We start from the raw sequence: 20,026 nt of genomic DNA, 5'->3' as shown, positions 1-20,026 counted from the left end.
GATAAGGGCAATTTCCCAGCTTCCCTGACTGGATCCAGGTCTTTGCTATGGCGAGAGGACTGGGAGGGCTATGCGGTGGGAGGAAGATGTTGAACTAGAAAGAGCTGTGTGTTCTGAACTATGAAAGGTGGAAATGCCTCCATGGCAGAATAACATCTAATAACACCTAACCTGCCTCTACCCCTGCCCAGGCTGTAGATGCAGATGATGTCGCCGCACGGTCACAGGAGCCAGTGGGCGCTTCCCCTCCTGGATTCCGCCCTTGGGTACACAATTTTTACATTTTTCAGTTGCTTTTCCCCATCTGTGTTCCATTTCAGATGACAGCCTGCTTCTTGGGACTGCTTGATTGCTCTGGTCATTGTGTTCATTCTTTCTGTTTCATCAATTGTTCTTGGGATGCAGACCTTATTTTTTCTTTGCTGCTTGAAGGGAGTCTCCGAATAAATTCTCATTTAAACACGAAGAGGATCATTGCACCCACAGCTTCCACTTCTCAAATGTCTACTGTTGGCAAAAGCAACCTGAGTGTACTGCTTTGTTTTCCCAGTAAAATCACAGTGTCTTGAGTTGGGAGTCACATTGTGAAACTCGTTTCTTTTGTCCATGTTGTGTTGCAATCACTTTGCCCCATTTAAAAATCACTTTCTCTTCCAGGCCTTAAGCAACTAAATCCTTTCAGATGGAACCACTTTGGGTCTTGCGTGTGTTACATTGTCTTCCATCCCTTTGTGTTCCATTTATATATCTAACTTTTTTCCAGCATGTCTTCCATCCGTGCCGTGTTTGATTTGCTCTGCTCTGCAGTGTGGTGTTGTGAAGGAGAGCTTGGCCGGACACTGCTCTGGTTGAGCCCCGTCCTTGGCTGGCTGCAATAATCACCGCACACTCTCTTCTGCTTGTGCTCACAGGGGAGTTGCTCAGTGCTCATTTGGCTCCACCACCCTTGTTGAAGTCACCCATCTTTTTGCTTCCTTTAGGTTACAGAAGAAGCTTATGTCCCAGTTGGAGACATGAATGGCATGGGATTCAGGCCCTTTGATTTGGTTATCCCGTTTGCTGTAAGGAAAGGAGAAATAACAGGTACCTGGAGTGCCTCTCAGGGAGGTTTATGCTTTTTGTTAGTGTGTTTATCCATTTGCAGCTACCAGTCTGGGTGGTCTAGATCATAGTGTGTGGGGGAGGTTTGTATCCTGCCAGCAACTTAGTTGTTTAATTTCACATCAAGTGGTACCCGCTGAGGGATGAGTAGGACACGCCCTGCCAGTGGTTTGAGTTAAGTGAGGGGATTCTTAGTGCTGTCGTGGCCCTCAGTGCTAGGCTGTGAGCTCCTGCACTGTAGGATCTGTTGCTGCTTTCTCCCTTCTGGAGCAGCTACATGCATCCTTGATAAGCTCTATTATTTCTTTTAAGCAGATGATGCAAAACAGTTAATCCTGCAGTCCTGTTACATACGTTCTCCAAAGCAGGCAGCCCCTCTTCCACAGGTCTGACAGCTGAGAGCATCACCCCAGTAGCACCCTGGTTGCACTAAGTTCCTGCACACAAGGGCTGTGTCCCCTCTGCCCTCTAGCTCAGCAATCCTACCCCAAACACTGGGCTGTCTCAGCTTGAAGGAGCAGTTGGTCTTCCCTTTTCAAAAGAGCACAGGAGGTGGAGCATCTTGCTATGAAGTAGTTCAGTGACTTTTCTGGGGCTTGCTGTGGAAAGCTCAGTGGCTGCTGCAAACAGCCCTGCCTGTAGAGTTTGTAAGGTCACAGGACTGTTTGCCAGATGTCTACCACTGCGCTGTATTCATGTAGCTTAAGTAGAAAACATGTCTGGTTAGTGTTCCCATTAGTCTCCTATTTGTGCCTGTGGGTAAGGAATTTAACAATTTAAAATGCTTGTTTGAAATGGCTAGACAATTCTCTGTGGGTGGGAGAGGGGAAGCAGGCAGCTTCTCCTTCTGTAACTCCCATGGTGGCCTTTTTTAGGTGAAGTACACATGCCCTCTGGAAAGACAGATACACCAGATATCGTGGATAACAAAGACGGCACAGTTACAGTGAAATACGCTCCTACTGAGGTCGGGCTGCACGAAATGCACATAAAGTACATGGGAAAGCACATCCCAGGTGAGTCTGACAAAGCAGGCGATGCAAATCCGAGTGCAGGGTCCTGCTGATGCATCTCCTCCCTGCTGATGTTCTATAGCTGAGTTGTACACACTGTAGTAAGAACTGCCTGGGTTGTCTTACTACTTAGCAGCACTTCCTCTGCAATCAGTCCAGAGAGAACTAAAGCAAAGGAGTAAGTGCTGGCACATGTGAGCTTCCATTGTGGTTTAATAGTACCAGCCAGGCTTAAAATGGATTTTGGTTTTGGGAACTAGCTTTTGTGGCATTTTATTATGAAGAAGAAACATACGATTTTCTAACTTCCATCTTTTTCTGCCATGGTGCTCAGCAAAACTAGTGGTTACAGTGTGTGTTTATCCTTAAAACTGCATTGGCAATCTGTGGGGAGGACTGAGTGGCTAAAACACTATAGTTACTGTTTCCATCTCATTGCAATAAAATAAAATACACATGCACACTGTGCTGTAATCTTTCTTTCTTCCTGGCTGCTTCTTAACAAACAGAAACCACTGCCTTTCATTCCCTTTCTTTTCTTTTGTCCTTGCTTCACCAGTTCCCCAGCGGAAGCTCTGCCTCGCCTGGAGGCTGCAGCTGCCCTGCGGTTCTCCGGACATGCCGGCTGTGTGGGGCTGGGGGGAAAGGGGCAGATCTGTAGGAAGATGTGTAGATGTGAGACAAAATACCTTCAGCACTGCCTGGGCAGAGCTGCTGGTTCTGCTGGTACAGAAAGACAGGATAACTTTAGATGAAGCGGGGAGCTTGGTGATGTGGTGCATGGTGCTACTTCAGTCTCTTCAGCGCTTGTATGGATTTAGAATCTCCATAAGTGCTGAACTTTTGGATGTTTTAATTCAGTAAAACCACTACCCTGCACCAGGACAGAAGGATGATGTTACCTCCTTGAAGGCTGTCATGAATCAAACCTGCTGCTGTCTCAGCTGCAAAATCTAGCTTTGGACTGAAGAGCTATTTGTGCCTTCTTTTGAAACCATTATTGGCTGTTGGTGACTGTACTTTTTGTTCTTGTGCACCAGCTTAGCTAATCTGAGGCTGGCAAACACGTTTTTGGATACCCTTCAAATTTGCTGGTTCAGGTTCATTGAGTCAGACAATGTGCTCTGCTAGTTCCTAATTCTGAGCTACCAAAATTCAGAATCTCTGCCTGAACTGAAAGCCTGCTTCTGAGTCATGTTCTGATTTAATGTGCTAAAAATAAACTTTCAATGAACAAGACCCTTTACAACATCATTGAAACTTATTTCTGGTAATTTGAGGAACACTTTCTCATGACTGAATGTGGAACAAATTGTGAAGAAGTTTATTTTAAGGATGGAAGGGGAGGCTTATTTGATTTTTAAGTGTGTTACAGTCACATAAAGGTTTTTCAGATACCAAGTAGTGAGAAGGGCATTGAAGAACATTGTTATCAGTTCTTGTAGTCCAGGCCACTCATCCTTAAAAGTGCCTCTTTTGGTTGTTTTTTTTTTTTTCCTTTAGAGAGCCCTCTGCAGTTCTATGTGAATTACCCCAACAGTGGCAGTGTGTCTGCATATGGGCCTGGCCTCATTTATGGGGTTGCCAATAAACCAGCAACTTTCACCATTGTCACGGAAGATGCAGGAGAGGGTAAGTCTGTCCTTTAGACTCGTCCTACCCTAAACCAGGATCTTTTTGGTAGTGTAATGCACACTGGCGTTAATTTCCATTCATGTGTCCAGCGATGAATCTCTGATATGATACAAATGACTTGTGCAAATTTCAGGCTGTAACTTGCAGTAAAAGCTGTTTTATTACCGCTTCCCAAGAGCAGTAGCTCTGTCTAGTTGTATCCTGTGGTACAGGGTGCAAATGTTTTGTTTAATTAAGAATAAACTGAAGGCAGCTTAAATCTAGTGGGTGTGGAATCTCTGTTGGATAAATCTAACAGACTGAATAGAGCTGTGGCCTTAGTGGATTGGCCTGAGCTGGTTTTGCTGCTGTACTTTGAAAACACACATCTAAGCTGCGTTTTAAGTACCAAGTATTGGATCTTTCTCATTGGACCAGGTCTTTGGACTTGATGTGCACAAAGATTTACAGAAGTGCCCTTCTCCTTGTTTCCTAGGTGGGCTGGACTTAGCTATTGAAGGACCTTCAAAAGCAGAGATCAGCTGCATTGATAACAAAGATGGGACGTGCACAGTCACATACCTGCCAACTCTGCCTGGGAACTACAGCATCCTGGTCAAGTACAATGACAAACACATTCCAGGCAGCCCATTCACGGCTAAGATCACAGGTATAAAGTTGAGACTTCGGGAAGCACTTCATATTAAAAATTAACCTCTGATAGCATGGGGGACCTGGTTTGTGGCAGGAACCTGAAGTCCTCTGACTTGTTCTGACTTAACCTTGTGAAGTTTTGTGACTCATTTCTCGTTATGTATTCAGATGATAACAGAAGGCGGTCTCAGGTCAAGCTTGGTTCTGCTGCTGACTTTATGTTGGACATCAATGAGACTGATCTCAGCCTCCTAACAGCCAGCATTAAAGCCCCGTCTGGTCGTGACGAGCCTTGTCTTCTGAAGAGGCTGCCCAATAACCACATTGGTAAGCTCTGAGAGATTAGTAGGGTAGCCTTAGCTCCAGTTTGTTTTGCTATGTAAAATCACTGACTTCTCTGCTCCTTCCCCAGAAGAGTGTTGTCAAACCAAGTGGTTGGTAGTGTTTGATACAGTTGCCCAAAGAGAGAAGAGTGTGAAGAATGACCTTGTCTTAGCTTGCATGTGACATGTCAGGTTGCAATTGAAGTGGGTTTTGTCAGCATATACAAATGGCTTTGTGGTCCACTTGAGAGCAACACTTCAACATGGGTGAAGACAGCACTCCTCCAGTGTTTCATTTCTTGGTGTGATTAAGGCATTTAAATCAAGTATAACGTGAATAAAAACTGAATAAATTAGTCACATTTCTCTGCTTCTTAGGCATCTCATTCATTCCACGGGAAGTGGGAGAACATCTGGTTAGCATCAAGAAAAACGGGAGCCATGTACCAAACAGCCCTGTAACAATCATGGTGGTGCAGTCGGAGATCGGGGATGCCAGACGGGCAAGAGTTTTTGGGCGTGGCTTGGTGGAAGGACGAACCTTTGAGATGTGCGACTTCATTGTAGACACAAGAGACGCAGGTCAGTCCCATGGCCAAGGGACTGTGAGATGCTGTGAGATATGTACCCACTCATGAGTGTACCCATGTACATGAGAGCATTGCCCCCTCATGTGTGACCACCAGCTGCAAATAGTGTATTCAGCATGCATGGTCGTTATTGTCAGTTATTGACTACAGACAACACTACTACCTTAGGATACGATTTGCATGGTCCTGGCTGATGTCCTGGGTTACAGCCAACAGGGACTGTCACTGGGGCACTGATGAAAGTTTCTCATTTGATGGTGCTGGTTCTGGTATCATTTGGTAGAATGGAAAGGAAAGCAAGAAGGAAATGAGGAAGATATTTCCCTGTTGGTTAATGTGGAGCCTTGGATAACCTTTTAGCTTTGAAGATAACTTTTCAATATTAACAAATTAAAAGGGATATGGTCAGAAGATTTTAGGAGCTCAATGCATCCTGTGCCTTCAATATCTGACTGATTAGGAGTACAGAAATGTCATTAAGGCATCATGCAATTCCATGTGCCCATTATGATACAATCCTACCAACCAGCTGCTGCTATGGGTTTGAACTATTTAATGTCAGGTTTAGAGTAGAGCTATGGAAATGTAAGGCTAACTTACCTGTATTGTAGGTTATGGTGGGATCTCACTGGCAGTTGAAGGACCCAGCAAGGTAGAGATCCAAACTGAAGATCTAGAAGATGGAACTTGCAAAGTGTCCTATTTTCCAACTGTACCTGGTGTGTACATTGTGTCCACTAAATTTGCAGATGAACATATTCCAGGTAAGCAAAAGCACTGGGCAAATTTTTGGTTAGTACAACTGAAGTCCTACCTAGCTGAGCAGAGCCCTGGAACTGTGGGTAGCCTGTGTGATCTGGCTTGCACCATAAGTCCCAAAGATTTGAGGAGGTCCTCCACAGCAAGCATCAGAAACTGTTCTGGTTCCGTGGGTGTATTTCACTTGAACCTGACTGTTAGTTGGCTATAAAACTTCCCCTGTGATCCCCTACAAGTCAGAGGAAGCTTTCACTTCTCCCCTCAATGCAGTGTGTAATGAGCAGAGGAGGAATGACTTGCTGTGGTACTTACAGGCAGCCCGTTCAGTGTGAAGATAAGCGGTGAAGGAAGAGTGAAGGAGAGCATCACACGAACAAGACGGGCTCCCTCTGTTGCAACAGTAGGAAGTGTGTGTGATCTGAACCTAAAAATCCCAGGTAAGCAGCAACATCTTTATCCCCAAAACCACAACTTGCACTTGTGTAGCTTGGGTGTACCTGAAGCAGAAATACAAACTTCAGTGCTGTAAAGACATCCTTACATTAAGGTAGTTTAGGGAAGAAACACTGGTAGTGTGTCTCTTTGAATGGTTAAAAATAAACATAACCGTGATCAACATATGGAGAAATAAATACCAGGGAAGCCTTAATTTAATTTACTTTGTGTGCAGCAGGCTGGAGAATGGGTTGTACAGCTCACCCTGGCTCCAGGGGTTTAAGATCATCATGTAGGCTGTTAAGTGTTTGTGATGCTGTCTGGAAACTGTGAATCATGTGGGCTAGGCTTAGCTGGCTGCACTTTTCCAGCCACTTCATCTACCCCTGCAGGACTTGGGAAGCTGTAATTGGCTGGGCTTGCTGCTTGGCAGCACACACCTGCCTGAGCACCTATGTACCTCTTCTGTCATTTGTACTGTGTAATCGCTTCAGCTCAGGCCCTGCTTCCAAAAACAAAATACCAAAACCCCTTGAAACTTTCTAATCTACATTTTTTTTTCTCTTCTTGTTAGAAATTGATTGTAGAGATATGGAAGCACAGGTAACTAGTCCCTCTGGGAGAAACTTCAATGCCGAAATTTCAGAGGTTGACAAAAACACTTACTGCGTCAGCTTTGTGCCACAAGAAATGGGAGTCCACACTGTGGATGTCAAATACAGAGGGCAGCCGGTGCCAGGCAGCCCCTTCCAGTTCACTGTGGGGCCACTGGGCGAGGGAGGAGCCCATAAAGTGAGAGCTGGAGGCCCAGGGCTGGAGCGTGGAGAGACAGGTGTCCCAGGTGAGTCCCCTGCTCTCGCTGGGCTCCAGTGTCTGCTGTGTGCAGCTCTGCAGTGCAGTGTTTTGGTTTCTGTTGGTCTCTTCTCTGAGAGTTTTAACAGAGCTTGGTATAATGCTGTGGGGTTACACTGCTCTCATGAGATGAACTCGAGGTTGTAAGGTGTGTTATACAGGGCCGATGGGCTAATTCAAGGCTAATAGGAGCCTTCTGGAGAAACTGCTAAGCAGTATCTTCCAGGTTGATAACACAATGATGATACATTTAAGTATGAGATACTGCACAGTCTGTTAGGAAGAAGATGCAACCCAGCAGCAACAAACTTGTATGCTCATATGCTTCAACAGCTGAGTTCAGTATATGGACACGGGAGGCTGGAGCTGGAGGACTGTCTATTGCTGTAGAAGGCCCAAGCAAAGCAGAAATCACCTTCGATGACCATAAAGATGGATCATGTGGTGCATCGTACATAGTTCAAGAGCCAGGTACGTACCAAGACCAAATCACAGGGAGACAACACTGAATGTGACTTTCAAAGAAAGTAAGGACACTCATTGCTTCTTTTCTCCCTGCAGGCAACTATGAGGTGTCCATAAAGTTCAACGATGAGCACATTCCTGAAAGCCCCTACCTGGTTCCCGTCATCGCCCCCTCTGATGATGCTCGCAGGCTCACTGTCACTAGTCTTCAGGTGAGACATAAGGAAACATCTCTACAACTTACCACACAGACTGATTTCGTCCTTGTTCTCCAAGACCAAAATGGTTGTCATTTCTTCTTAGTAAAAGTCTTGCCTTGGTTGGTGCTTGTTTTCAAGCTCAGCTTGCAGCCAGAGAGGTTTTTGGCTGCTGGCCCAGCTCTGCCGAGCCAGAATTCAAAGGCAGAAGGCTCAACTGAGTGTATTACAGGTGATAACACTCAGGAATTAGGAACAAGAGGCTCCAGAAATAGCATTGGAGGAGTTAAAAAGTGTTTCCCACCCCATTAGCTAGGGGAAGGTCAAGGAGAACTGAAACATGGAAGTGAACCACCAGTGATCATGCTGGCACTGAGTTCCTTGGTTGGCCCATGGATGAAGAGCTGGGTTTCCATGGGTAGTGTAGGGCTGAGTGGCTGGGATGTCACTGACTGGGCAGACAGAGGGGGCCCCACGGTGAGGTTGGGGTGCAGATTTGCTCTGGCTGATGTCATGAAACCACACAGTAGCAGCTCACATGATTCATGGGAGGTAGCGAATCTCAGAGTGAATCACAGCTTTATAGCTGGTCTGCGATCATCTGCTAACCTCACCATGTCATTTGTGTGTGCGTGTGGTTACAGGCATTAAAATACAAGTAACATTAAAGGCCTGACTAAAACCTCCAAGGCCAGAAGCTTGGATGTGAGACTGAGAATCTGTGTCTAAATATACTGTACCTCAGTCCTCACTGAGTGGTGATTAGTACTTCAGTTGAGGCTTTTTTTTGGCTATGTCCTAGCTGTATTCCCCAGGAGTTTTCTTGGGCTGCAGGACTTCACCTCGGCTGTGTAAATGAACCATGACAGCCTGATCCAATCGTATCTCTTCTAAGCAGGAGTTACAAGGGCGTTAATTAGTCACTGTGGTATTGATGTTTACCTTGTGTTTCATTTAAAGACTCTTTGACAGGAATACTCACTTCAATTAAGTCCTGGAGAGGCAGATAAAGCTGAGTATTTGGTAACGGAGTGCATTGTGCAGCATCAGCCTCCACTAAACCCCCATCAGGGACTTCTTTATACATTCTGCCTCAGTTCTACTCAGTTGCATTTATTTCCCTCTTCAGGATTTAGTTGAAAACAAAATCAGGTAAAGTATGTTAAACATGAGATATTACTGCTGGATAGCTGCATGTGCTGCGCTGGTTGAGGACCATTGCAGCTCAGATGTGGAGCTGCCTCGCCTTCCACTGATGGCCTGACAGCACCGCAACATCTGGTTTTGTGTTTTAAATTGCTTTCTCATGTTTAAGACATCTTGTGGTGGCGTTCTAAATGCAGCCTCTTGTGGCAAATATAAACATGCATATTACTCTTTCAGACAACTGGATTATCAGAGGCTTTCCCTGAATGAATCTGGAATGAGTGAATGGGCTGAAAATGGAGCTATAGCTTAAGCATCCTTTAAATCAAGTGCCTGAATACCGAGGACTGACCTAAGTGATAACGGGTGACTAGTCTTGTAAGCCTGCCTCTCTTTGATGTGGCAGAGCCCTCGAGCTTCCAAAAACCCAGGTTACCATGGGAAAAGTCAACCTAGGCAATATGGGTGACTCTTGAATCAGCCACCCCCTAAGAGGGAGAGAGCTGATTTGAGACTTAATGCAAATGACAGCATCATGCCTTTTGTTGAAACCTAAAAAAGCCCTCGTGCTGAAGTGGTTATTTCCCTGCCACAAATCTTGTACTGTCTGAAACAAAAAGTTTAAATTTGATAATCTGACTGTTGCATTCTCAGGAGTCTGGATTAAAAGTTAATCAGCCGGCATCCTTTGCTATAAGGCTGAATGGGGCAAAGGGCAAGATCGATGCTAAAGTCCACAGCCCCTCCGGAGCTGTCGAAGAGTGCCATGTGTCTGAGCTGGAGCCAGGTGAGCACAGCTTTACGGTGTCATAACAAACTCTGTCTCTTCCAAAACATTTGCTGTCCCACAGTAAGGGAGTTCAGTTTCTTTGGCTTGTGAACAGTGTGCCCAAGGGATGAGCACCTTGCTTCGAAAATGACTCCTTGGTGTCAAGAGCTGTTCAGTCAGGGTTATGTCCATGCCTTTCCTAGATAGCCAAAGAACTGACTGACCCCTAGTTGTGTGAAGTACAGATATTTAAGTCTTGACTTGCCAGTGAAGGTACAAGAATATTAGTCATAAATGAAATATGATGTGGGAGAAATATGATGGGAAGAAGTTTATTTTTCAAAGCTACGCTTCTATCTTTGACTAATAGTTTATTTTTAACTTGCACTCACTCCTTCATATGAAATGTCAAGGAAACTGACTATAAGCAAACACTACAGAAAGCTCAACACCTGTTTCAGCAATGAGCTTTTCTTTTTCGCTTGAAGTCGCTATGAGTTATGGTCTGTACTATGGACAGACAGCAGCTGTCCAGCTGGCGGAGATCAGTCCCTCCTCTGAGTTAACACGCAATCAAAAATGTTAAATATCAGCAAATTGCTAAATGACTTCATTAGATAAAGGTGCCGTGTCTGTGATGTCAGAGCAGCACGCTCAGCCCGCTGGTGAGATTTGGCTTCCTCTGACCAGCTGCTTTTCTTCTCTGCACTGCTCCCTCAGCTGCTGACAGATTAGGCTGTGATTCAGTTGTCATGTTTAGTGCACGAGTGAGGCAAATAACCCTAAAACTCACCCTGCAGACTAGATGACAGCTGAGGTGAGGTCCTAGTAAATGAGGTGAAAATCCAATCTGTAACACCTTCTGCAATAAATACAGCATTTTCCTACTTAAATATCAGCTCGTTTGGTTGAGTTCAGTAAACCTGGGACCAAAATACGTCAAAGCATTACAGAATCTTGGGTTGCTAACCAGTTGGGTTTAATTGCTGGTTTATTGTTTGAGTGTTACCTCTGATATGTCAGAAAAGCCACTTCTCTCTCGCAGATAAGTACGCCGTTCGGTTCATCCCCCACGAGAACGGCATCCACTCCATCGACGTGAAGTTCAACGGGAGCCACGTGGTGGGCAGCCCGTTCAAAGTGCGTGTGGGCGAGCCCGGGCAGGCGGGCAACCCCACGCTGGTCACGGCCTACGGATCCGGCCTGGAGAGCGGCACCACGGGTAACCCTCCTCTTACAGCTCTGATACAGACCTGTTTGCACTTGGCTTTGAGGCACACACAGAAGCTGTTCCTAAGGCATATTTTTACATGACTTTGCCTGCTAAGGCAGCTGAACTAACCCATATTCTCTGCTGACCTGAGCGCAGAGCTAATTTTGCTTTCTAGCATGCTCCTCATGTCTTATAACCATCACTTACCAGTCTGCAGGCTATACTGAGCCTTAACAACCTTAAAACTTTTGTGAATCAGCAGCTGCAGCATGCGTTCACTGGAGCTGCTGGTTAGCAGCTGGGCTAACTCTGCCAGTTAGCTGAGCTCCACCTCGGTGGTCCCTTGGAGCTCTGGAGATGCTCTGGCTCCCTTCCACGCATGAACACAATGTCTGAGTTGGCTGTCTAGTTGAAGGAATCTTGTTTAACTTGTGTGCCCCTGTTAATTAAATGGGTACCAGGGTGTACCCTTTTAGCTTCCCTTCAGTGCTTGCAGGTTTAAGAAATTTCAAGTTAAATGTCGTATGATATGTGAACCCTGGGGAGAACAGTGGATTGTTGTGCTGGCTGTGTGCTTCAGATGCAGTGGAAATCTGACACCTCTGTGTCTGCTGCGGCTGCCTCATCTGATAGTTCTCAACTCAAGAATGTAGAGTTTAGGGTTTGTTTTTTCATTTCTGTGATTTGTGGCCTTAGTAAGAACGTATGAAAACATTCCAGGATATGCACATTGATTTATTTAATTGTGTGCTTGCTCAGGCCACACACACAGGTGAATAGCAGAGTAAAACTGATTATTTTTCTTTCCTTTTGTTGTGCAAGGGAATAGCTAGTTCCTCTTGTCCCATCTACTGCTGTGTCTTGTGGATTCCGTTTCATTACCTTTTTTCTCCCTGGGGAAAAAAATACTGCAGTTATTCAGTTAAAGCTTCTGGTGTTCTGGAGAAACCAAGCAGTTGGTTTTGGAGACATGTGGATACACCACATAAAATAAAGATACAGCCTGTGCTGCTTTAATAGGTGGAAACAAAAGCACTCATTAATACTAGCCACTGATGCATCAGGGACAGGGGAATTTTTCTCCCTCTATAAAGGTGCTTTGGGTTGTTTTAAATCTAAACAGACTGTTTAACTTCAGTAAAGTTACTCTGTGCCCCGTTGTTGAATCCCGGCTGCTGCCAAAGGCTCGGTGCCCTGGGAGCTGCCGAGCAGCATTTCTGAACAATGGCCCAGTGTAGGGGATTCAATAGCCAGTGGCTGAGCACCTGAACCATCCCCCACGAGGGCTGTGTGCCTGCAGCCTCCAACAATGCGAGCCTTCATCTGGGGCACAGGGAAAACCACCGACTCTGGAGCAAGAAGTTTTAGTGAGCAGCTGTGAAGCTTGCTGGCTTTGGGAATTAACTTCCCTCCAGTTGAGAGGGGCATTGCAGGTTGATGCCTGACCTCCTGGGCAGGCGGTGCCATGGACGTGGCACAATCCTCTGTGGGAGCTGGGCTCTCCCAGCATTGCGACACAGCAGCCTCTTGTGTGGAGAGGCTACAAACTTCTCCCTAGTTTATTCCCACGTCTGCATGCTTCTGTCGCAGCAGCAGTAAACTTTCCCATGGCCGTCCTGATTTTGAGTGAGCCTGAGCACTTTATTCCTTCTCAGCAGTGTCTCATGCTACAGCCCAAAGATCATAAATATTTTAAGCCAGAGTTTGACAGTAAATTATTTGGGGGCTGAAAGCCTTGTTTAATTTTTTCCTGTGTCATTGGCATTGTGTCATTGGCTTAGTATTAGCAGCAGTAATTCAGCTGTGTTAACCAGATGCTGTAATTAAACAAGCTTTTGTTTCCACAAACTGCTTGGAGTGCTGTTGCCAAGCAGTTCAGACACCCGTCTCCTCCAGGAGATCTCCTGCCCCTTGTCTCTCCTGCTTTCTTGTGGGCTCTTCAGTGCTGATTTGTGGTCCAGGCAGCGAGACAGCTCCGAGCTCTCCTGAATTTAGCCATGCTGGAGCTGTGTTAGTGTGGGCTTTGACACTCTTGCTTTCTCTCTAAGCCAGTTTTTTGATGGTGAATTATTTCCATTCCAGTCCTGAAGGGCTCTCGTGACCCCTTGTTCCACACAGTCACATAACCCAAGCAGAGAAGGGAGCAGGATGAAGCCAGGCAGACTTCCAGGGGTGCAGAGCCTGTGAGAGGATGCGGGGTGGGGGGATGTGGTGTCCCTCCCTGTCTGCAGCCCTGGGCAGCTGGTCTTGCGCCGAATTACCCCTTCCTGTTTACTGACTGAGGCTGCATGTGTAACGTGGGTGCGAGGAAGAGTGTGTCTTACTGTGCTACGTCTTTCTAGGACTGCAGTCGGAGTTTTTCATTAACACGACCAAGGCTGGTCCAGGTACCCTCTCTGTTACAATTGAAGGGCCATCAAAGGTGAAAATGGACTGCCAGGAAACTCCAGAAGGTTACAAAGTCATGTACACACCCATGGCTCCAGGAAACTATTTAATTGGAGTTAAATATGGTGGACCTAACCACATAGTGGGCAGCCCCTTCAAAGCAAAGGTTACAGGTAAAAAGCTAACCAGTACTTACTGTGTGCCTGCAGCAGCTCGTGTCATTCAGCAGATACATCCCTCTGAGACAGTGGCATTGTGGTCTAGATGCCCAAAAACACAAGAAGCAAAATGCTTCTTCCCATCACCTCCAAAGCCTAGTTGAGGGGTCTCAGGAGCAGCTCCAAGAGCAGCAGTCATGGATCTTACCAGCTTAACTCAGTGGTGGGCCATAAAATAGCTTTGTGGGGGAAAATTAAATCCTGATCTAGTGCCAGGGTGTTGCACTGGCAGTAGGGAAATATGACTTATTTACCATTTTTTCCCCCCAAAGCCTGAAACCTGCTTGCCTGTGGCATAAGTGATGCCTTTCTTGGTCTCATTTTGGTGCAGGTGTCACCTAAGCAAATGTCGGTAACATCTGGGAGGCTTTTAGGTGATGTGAGGAAGGCTGGTTTAGGAAGCTTCTTCTCTCTTCAGCACTGTGTTTAAGCACAGGCTGGAGCTCATCTCTGCTGCTGCCCCTGAGCTAGTGAACCCTCTCCTGGTGCCCAAAGTGAGGGATGTTCTTGGGAGAGGGTGGCAGGGACTGCACTTCCCCAGGCTGGGACACGCTATGCTTTCAAAACGGGTTATTGCAAAATTGCACCTGCTTTTCTGCCAACTCAAGTTTCATTTTTGGCATTTGGTGATTGGAGCACAATTAACTCTTCTTAAGCCAGCTTTGCTTAATGAATCCTGAAGTTCCTGTGGTCCTTCAACCACTTGAGGGCTCTGGGATGGGATTGCTGCCAGCGGTACTGGAAGATGTCAGCTTAAAAACCCGAATAGGAAATTGGTCCTCTTCAAAAATGCATTTTGGATGCAGAATGCATGTTAATCATTGGGAGGGTTTTGAAACCTCCTTGTGAATGCCTTTCAGATGGGGCAAATCTGAATGTCAGAAATGAAATCTTCTCTGTTTCCAGGACAGCGACTGGTTAGCCCAGGCAGTGCCAACGAAACTTCTTCCATCCTGGTAGAGTCGGTGACGAGGTCATCGACTGAAACTTGCTATAGCGCCATTCCCAAATCCACCTCGGATGCTAGCAAAGTGATTTCCCGTGGAGCAGGACTCTCAAAGGCTTTTGTGGGTCAGAAAAGTTCTTTCTCTGTGGACTGCAGCAAAGCAGGTATGGATGCAGGAACCAGCTGGATGTTCAGGGTGGGTGGTTTAGCTGGGTTGTTTTTTCCTCTAAACCAACTTGCAGAGTTAAAGTTCAGAGCTTGAGGTGTTGATCTGATTCTAAAGAAAAACTCTAAATACTACACCACACTCACCAAGTCAGTCCTAATATAAAGGCTGTAAAGATGCCAGTTCCTCTCCAAATGACCTCATCTGAGCCAGGTGCACCTGAAAGAACCACAGGGTTATGGCATGAGAACAGACAGGTTGCTGAACTTAAGCAACCCTTGTGGTGCATTGTAGCATGTAATGCACAATGTTCCCACTTGCCTTGAGCACTGATTATCATCATCATCATCATCATGCAGGAGCTCTGTGGAGGGTGGATTACAGGCCAGCTGTGTTCACTGGCCCCTGCTATTAACTTCTGATGAAGTACTTGTAAAGCAGCGCCAGCTCGTTTTCACAAGCAGCATTGATGTCTCCTGTGCTTGAGTTAGAGAGTGGTACCCTATCAGATCTGGCAAAATGCACAAATAAAGCCTTGCCTCTATGAGGTTGAAAGCTTTTTAACATAAAATTCCTTCTTATACCAAATTAGTTGAGCCATACCTCAGACTACCACTCTGTGAACTGAAATAACAAAATCCATGTGTTACAGAGCCAGTATATTATGGTACAACCATGCTGGCATATTTAAGCTCAGCAATGTTAACAGGCTGTTATTTTGCTGTAGGTTCCAATATGCTGTTAGTTGGTGTCCACGGACCTACAATACCGTGCGAAGAGGTGTCCATCAAGCATTTGGGCAGCCATCAGTACAACGTCACTTACGTCGTCAAGGAGAGGGGTGACTATGTCCTGGCAGTGAAATGGGGTGACGAGCACATCCCCGGGAGTCCCTTCCACATCACCGTTCCATAAACGGCGCCAGAGCCACTCCCTGCATTTGCAGCCCAGATGCAGAGTTATCCTGGGTGCAGCCCTGTTGCAAAATGCAGTATCTAGACACACACGGCTCACATTTCAATGCGGTCAGATGTAAACTCTGTAACTATTTTTTACAAGCATTTCACTTCTATCCTACTTACCAACCTGATGTCAATCTATTTAATATCCTCCTCAAATTGTACCTTTGCAGTACAGTCCGGGTCACTTCTAATGTTCGGAGAATCATATGGATGACTAGACACTAATTTCCCTTGCGGATGCTAAAGACTTTGGATGTTAATTGAAAACTGGAATTTGTCTTTGTAATTGGGTATCTTAACTACTGATTTTATTTGACTGGAGACTTTACATTTTAGTTATGGAATATGACTTGGGCTGTCCCCAGTTCAAATTCTTTTCTGTAAAGAAATGAGGTAAAACTGGTACTATAATAGGTGCCTTTCTATACTTGATCAATTTTAACGCTGAACATTATAAAAAGCTACTATAAGTGGCTTTACCACTCAAATTTAAAATGTTTCTGAAAATGCTAGTGGTTTACATTTAGAAAGAGTTTATCTTTTATAGCAAACCAGAAGCAGATTGAAATTGACTTCCTGGAAGCTTTCAGCCTTTCTATATTAATGCTTTGTAACTCTAGACAGGTAGCTTTTTGTCCATGATGCTAGCAATGCGGTTTTTAATTAGCTTGGCATTCTGGTGATGTTTCTGAAACTTTACAGGTAACTCCCCACACTCTTTTTATTTAAGAACAAGCCCCCAGACTGGCTGGGTTAAGTAAATCCCCTAAACTTGCCGAGCCAGGGGTAGCTCTCGCCTGTGTGACACAGTTTCTGCAGGACAGAGCACCGTGGTGTGTTGGGATGATGGTCAGCGGTTTCCCTGGAGGCCACAGGCCTGGGGAGTAGCTGAGAGGGTGCAAAAAGCCAGCCTGGGAAGGGGACCAGCCTGCAGGGGTGTGGGGAGGGAGGGAGGGTGTGCGAACGCACCAGTCATAGCAATACAAATAATAGCAATAATACGATGAACAGACCCATCTTTGGTCCAAGGTGTTTTATTGTGTCTCAGTCCAAGGACATGCCTGAAGCACACTCAGCTCCTGCAATCCCCTTCGTGCTGCAACAGGCATTGCTGAGGAGGGTCAGGGAGTGGAAACTTCCTTCTAACTTGTCTGTTTGTCCCGGATTACTCCACGCTACTTCCCAAGTGCATATCTGAATTGCTGTCAGCTGCTGGGGCTTTAGTAGACCCTCCTAATGAGCTTTAACTCTGCGACTAGGAGAAGGTAGGATTTGTTGAAAACTTGTTGAAATGTCACTGTCCCTTGGGAGAAGTTCATGCTTAATGGATCTGTAGTTACATGTGGATGCACTACTCTGCAGCACAGTCATTGGGAAAATAAAGGAAAGTTGGGGGGTTTTTTACTGTGCTTTTTTTTGTGCCTTAATGTGAAATGCTCACTACATTGTAAAGTAGGAATTTAAAACAAAATAAACTGGAATAAAAATACAGGATTGTAAAATTGTATGTTATAACTTATTAAATAGAAATGTTTGCTTCATTAAAATGTGCATGTTAAAAACAACATTGGATTCTTTTTATATGTAGTCAGTAAAGTTCAAACTGAAACTACACCACATAGCAGCTTCAGGCAGACTGGATAGCCAACAGGCCCTTCAGGTAGCCTTGAAAATTTGGGCATAACCTCAGTGCCATTCTTTTTTTTTCCTTTTCCTCTAAAACCTTTTTTTTTTTCCTTAAGATGCCAGAAGTTTAAGCTATGATATGAACATCCTGTACCACTTTGCCCCTGCACAGACCCCAGGTATGGGGTCAGTGGAGCTGGCACTGGTGTGTCCCTGGAGCTGCCAGCTGGGTTATCAGTCTGATCCCAGGGCACTCCAGTGGCTCTCTGTGTCCCTCCAGGCTCCTGGGGTTGTTTGCAGAAGGTGTCTCCCTGCACCTGGGGCCGGCAGCCCCAGTGCACAGCCATGGAAACCAGCAGATGTTTTCCCAAACATGCTCCTGCTGAAAGCCCCAGTGAAACCTGAGATGCAGTGGCTGCCAAGGACTTTCCTGCCCCAGGTTTATCAGATTATTTCCTTTTTATAGTTAACTGTGTTTCATTAGCCTTGTGCTACGTCAGCGTGAAACTCCTATTTAATGTTTTTAAACAAAACAAAATAACCTGGATACAGCTGTCGGGGTGAGTAAACCTTGAGAGCGTCTCACCTGTGTAACCCCCATGTCCCAGTCACCCTGCCCTTGTCTGGCCTTCTCTTGCCTGTTACCCCTTGTCTGGGTTTAATGACAGTGGCTGAAATTAGTGGGGTTTTCTGAATTTAAGGGACCCTGGTTGGTACCATGGCTGGGTTTACCTGCAGCAAAAGCTGAGCTCTGCTTCAAGTGACCAACTCTGCCTTGCCTGGGCACTGACAGCTATGGAGTGTCCATAAAAATTACCTCGCTAAGAACAGCAAGCACCCAGTGGTGGCGATGAGAAGAGCTTCTGGTGTAACTTGGCTGTGTTGATGTTTGCAACAACATTCAGCCAGCTCCAGCAGCTGAGGACTGACTTTGTGTTGGGCACAGAGCGGTGCTTTGGGGGACATTCTACTCTGCTTTTGGTCTCTGGCACCTTTATGAATGTTTTGGTGTGCAGTGCCCACCTCAGCAGGCAGCTGTGGGGCTGGGGTGTTGGTGTCCTGGGTTACTGGTGTCCCAGTGCCTCCTGCTGGGTAGCCTTGCAATGGTACAAGAGGGATTCTTCATTATAGGCAGAGGGCTGGTATTACTTTTCTGCCTCTTCCTGTGGAAGTGGTTTTTTGCTGCTTTGGTTGAACTTAATTCTTTTCATTGTTTATAGTCTCTCCTTGATGCAGGTTTATAGCAGGGTTTGGCCACCTGTGAGTCCCACTGGGAACTCATCCATCCCTCTTCAACTGGCCCAAACTGTCCTGTGAGGGCTCTGCTAGATCTGGCAGTGCCCTTGGTGGCCACCTGGACCCCTGGTGGCCACTGACCCAGGGCAGCCCCTAAGTCAGGGCGCTGCCACACAGGAAAACACTGGGACCCTCTGCCTCTGGGAGGTTCACTGGATGTCTCGGTGGTAAAAGGTAAGTCCCCGTGGCACACCACTCATGGGATGGTCCAGAGCATTCCATTGCCCTGGCTGGTGTTGGTGGGGTCAGATGAATTTGTACATCCCAGTGGGCAGAGAGGAGGGATCTTTAGAGATGATGTCCTGGAGCTCCTCACAGGAGGAGTGCTCCTGCACACTCAGCCTGTCTTTCACTCCCTGTCTGCCCTGTAGTGGTCCCTGACCTTGTGCTGTGCTTGTTCCTGCCATACCCTGGGGTCTCACCTGCATTTGCTGCCCCTGGCCTTCTCCTTTGGTTTGGGGAGCTTTGGAGTTCCCTCTTCAGACCCCTCTGGGTGTCCCTGCTTACATCCATGTCTGTGATGGCCATCTCTGCAGCCAGCATGGCAAATACCTCATATACTGGGGTGTACTCAAAACTGCATTTCATCTTGTGCAGCTGTGAGTATCTATAATAAATATATGTATTCAAATAATTTTAATAGCTTGGGCATTAAATAATTACTATTACTTAAATTATTCTAATAACTTATAGATATTCCAGTGTTTATCTTAATAATTCAAATTATTTTGTCTTTGAATTGCTTCAAATTAATAATTTAATTACTTTATATGTATATATATAAAGATGATCCAGAGCATTAATTTTTTTGGAAATGTTACTGCAGTGGTCAGTCTCCAGGGCTGGGACTGTGCAGAGCACTTTGTGTGTTCAAGCTGCAACTCCCTTCACTCCCCAAAAAGCCCTGAGCTGCTCTGAGTCTCTTGGGTGCATTAACAATGCGGGCACTGGGGCTGTTGCTCAGCAGAGCTCTGGGTTTGGTCAGATTATGCAAACCCTGTAATTAGTTTTCCCTCTAATTGTCTCTGGAAAGTGAGATGATTGTGAAATTTCCAATCCAGAAACTGCTTTTTTCTCTACTCACTTTTAACTTCTACATGTATTTGCTTTAAACTGATTTGATTTTATTTTTCAATTTGTTTTTTTTACCCTACATTGAAATGTACTTGCAGTGCAGACAATGCACCTTTCTCACCTAAAAAAAAAAGAGGGAACAAACTATGTATAAATCACCTTTAAAAGCCTGTCCAAGGTGGCTACATATAAACAGACATCACTTGACAGAAACTGGGA

The 20,026-nt window shown here is 45.8% G+C and overlaps 1 protein-coding gene across 5 annotated transcripts in view; it reads left to right on the top strand.

Moving 5' to 3' along the window:
• The window catches only part of FLNB (filamin B), a 70,959-nt gene extending 53,583 nt beyond the window's left edge, over positions 1-17,376 (top strand). For 2 of the 5 annotated variants that reach the window (XM_050312640.1, XM_050312638.1), the window contains 17 exons: positions 192-266; positions 981-1,083; positions 1,977-2,117; positions 3,618-3,746; positions 4,225-4,398; positions 4,551-4,709; positions 5,084-5,287; positions 5,907-6,059; positions 6,369-6,491; positions 7,064-7,330; positions 7,675-7,812; positions 7,903-8,018; positions 9,804-9,936; positions 10,964-11,140; positions 13,474-13,692; positions 14,644-14,847; positions 15,577-17,376. In XM_050312640.1, coding sequence (XP_050168597.1) covers positions 192-266; positions 981-1,083; positions 1,977-2,117; positions 3,618-3,746; positions 4,225-4,398; positions 4,551-4,709; positions 5,084-5,287; positions 5,907-6,059; positions 6,369-6,491; positions 7,064-7,330; positions 7,675-7,812; positions 7,903-8,018; positions 9,804-9,936; positions 10,964-11,140; positions 13,474-13,692; positions 14,644-14,847; positions 15,577-15,764 — 2,703 coding nt within the window. In that variant the 3' untranslated portion in view covers positions 15,765-17,376. The remainder of the gene's footprint in view (positions 1-191; positions 267-980; positions 1,084-1,976; positions 2,118-3,617; positions 3,747-4,224; positions 4,399-4,550; positions 4,710-5,083; positions 5,288-5,906; positions 6,060-6,368; positions 6,492-7,063; positions 7,331-7,674; positions 7,813-7,902; positions 8,019-9,803; positions 9,937-10,963; positions 11,141-13,473; positions 13,693-14,643; positions 14,848-15,576) is intronic. The other 3 variants (XM_050312641.1, XM_050312639.1, XM_050312642.1) reach the window with 2 other exon arrangements.
• The last annotated feature ends 2,650 nt before the right edge of the window (positions 17,377-20,026 follow it).

This window comes from Myiozetetes cayanensis, unplaced genomic scaffold, assembly GCF_022539395.1.
Source record: "Myiozetetes cayanensis isolate MyiCay16 unplaced genomic scaffold, myiCay2020 scf18, whole genome shotgun sequence".
In the NCBI taxonomy this organism is placed as follows: domain Eukaryota; kingdom Metazoa; phylum Chordata; class Aves; order Passeriformes; family Tyrannidae; genus Myiozetetes; species Myiozetetes cayanensis.
Note: the sequence above shows the minus strand (reverse complement) of the source record. Positions and strands in the feature narration are given on the sequence as shown.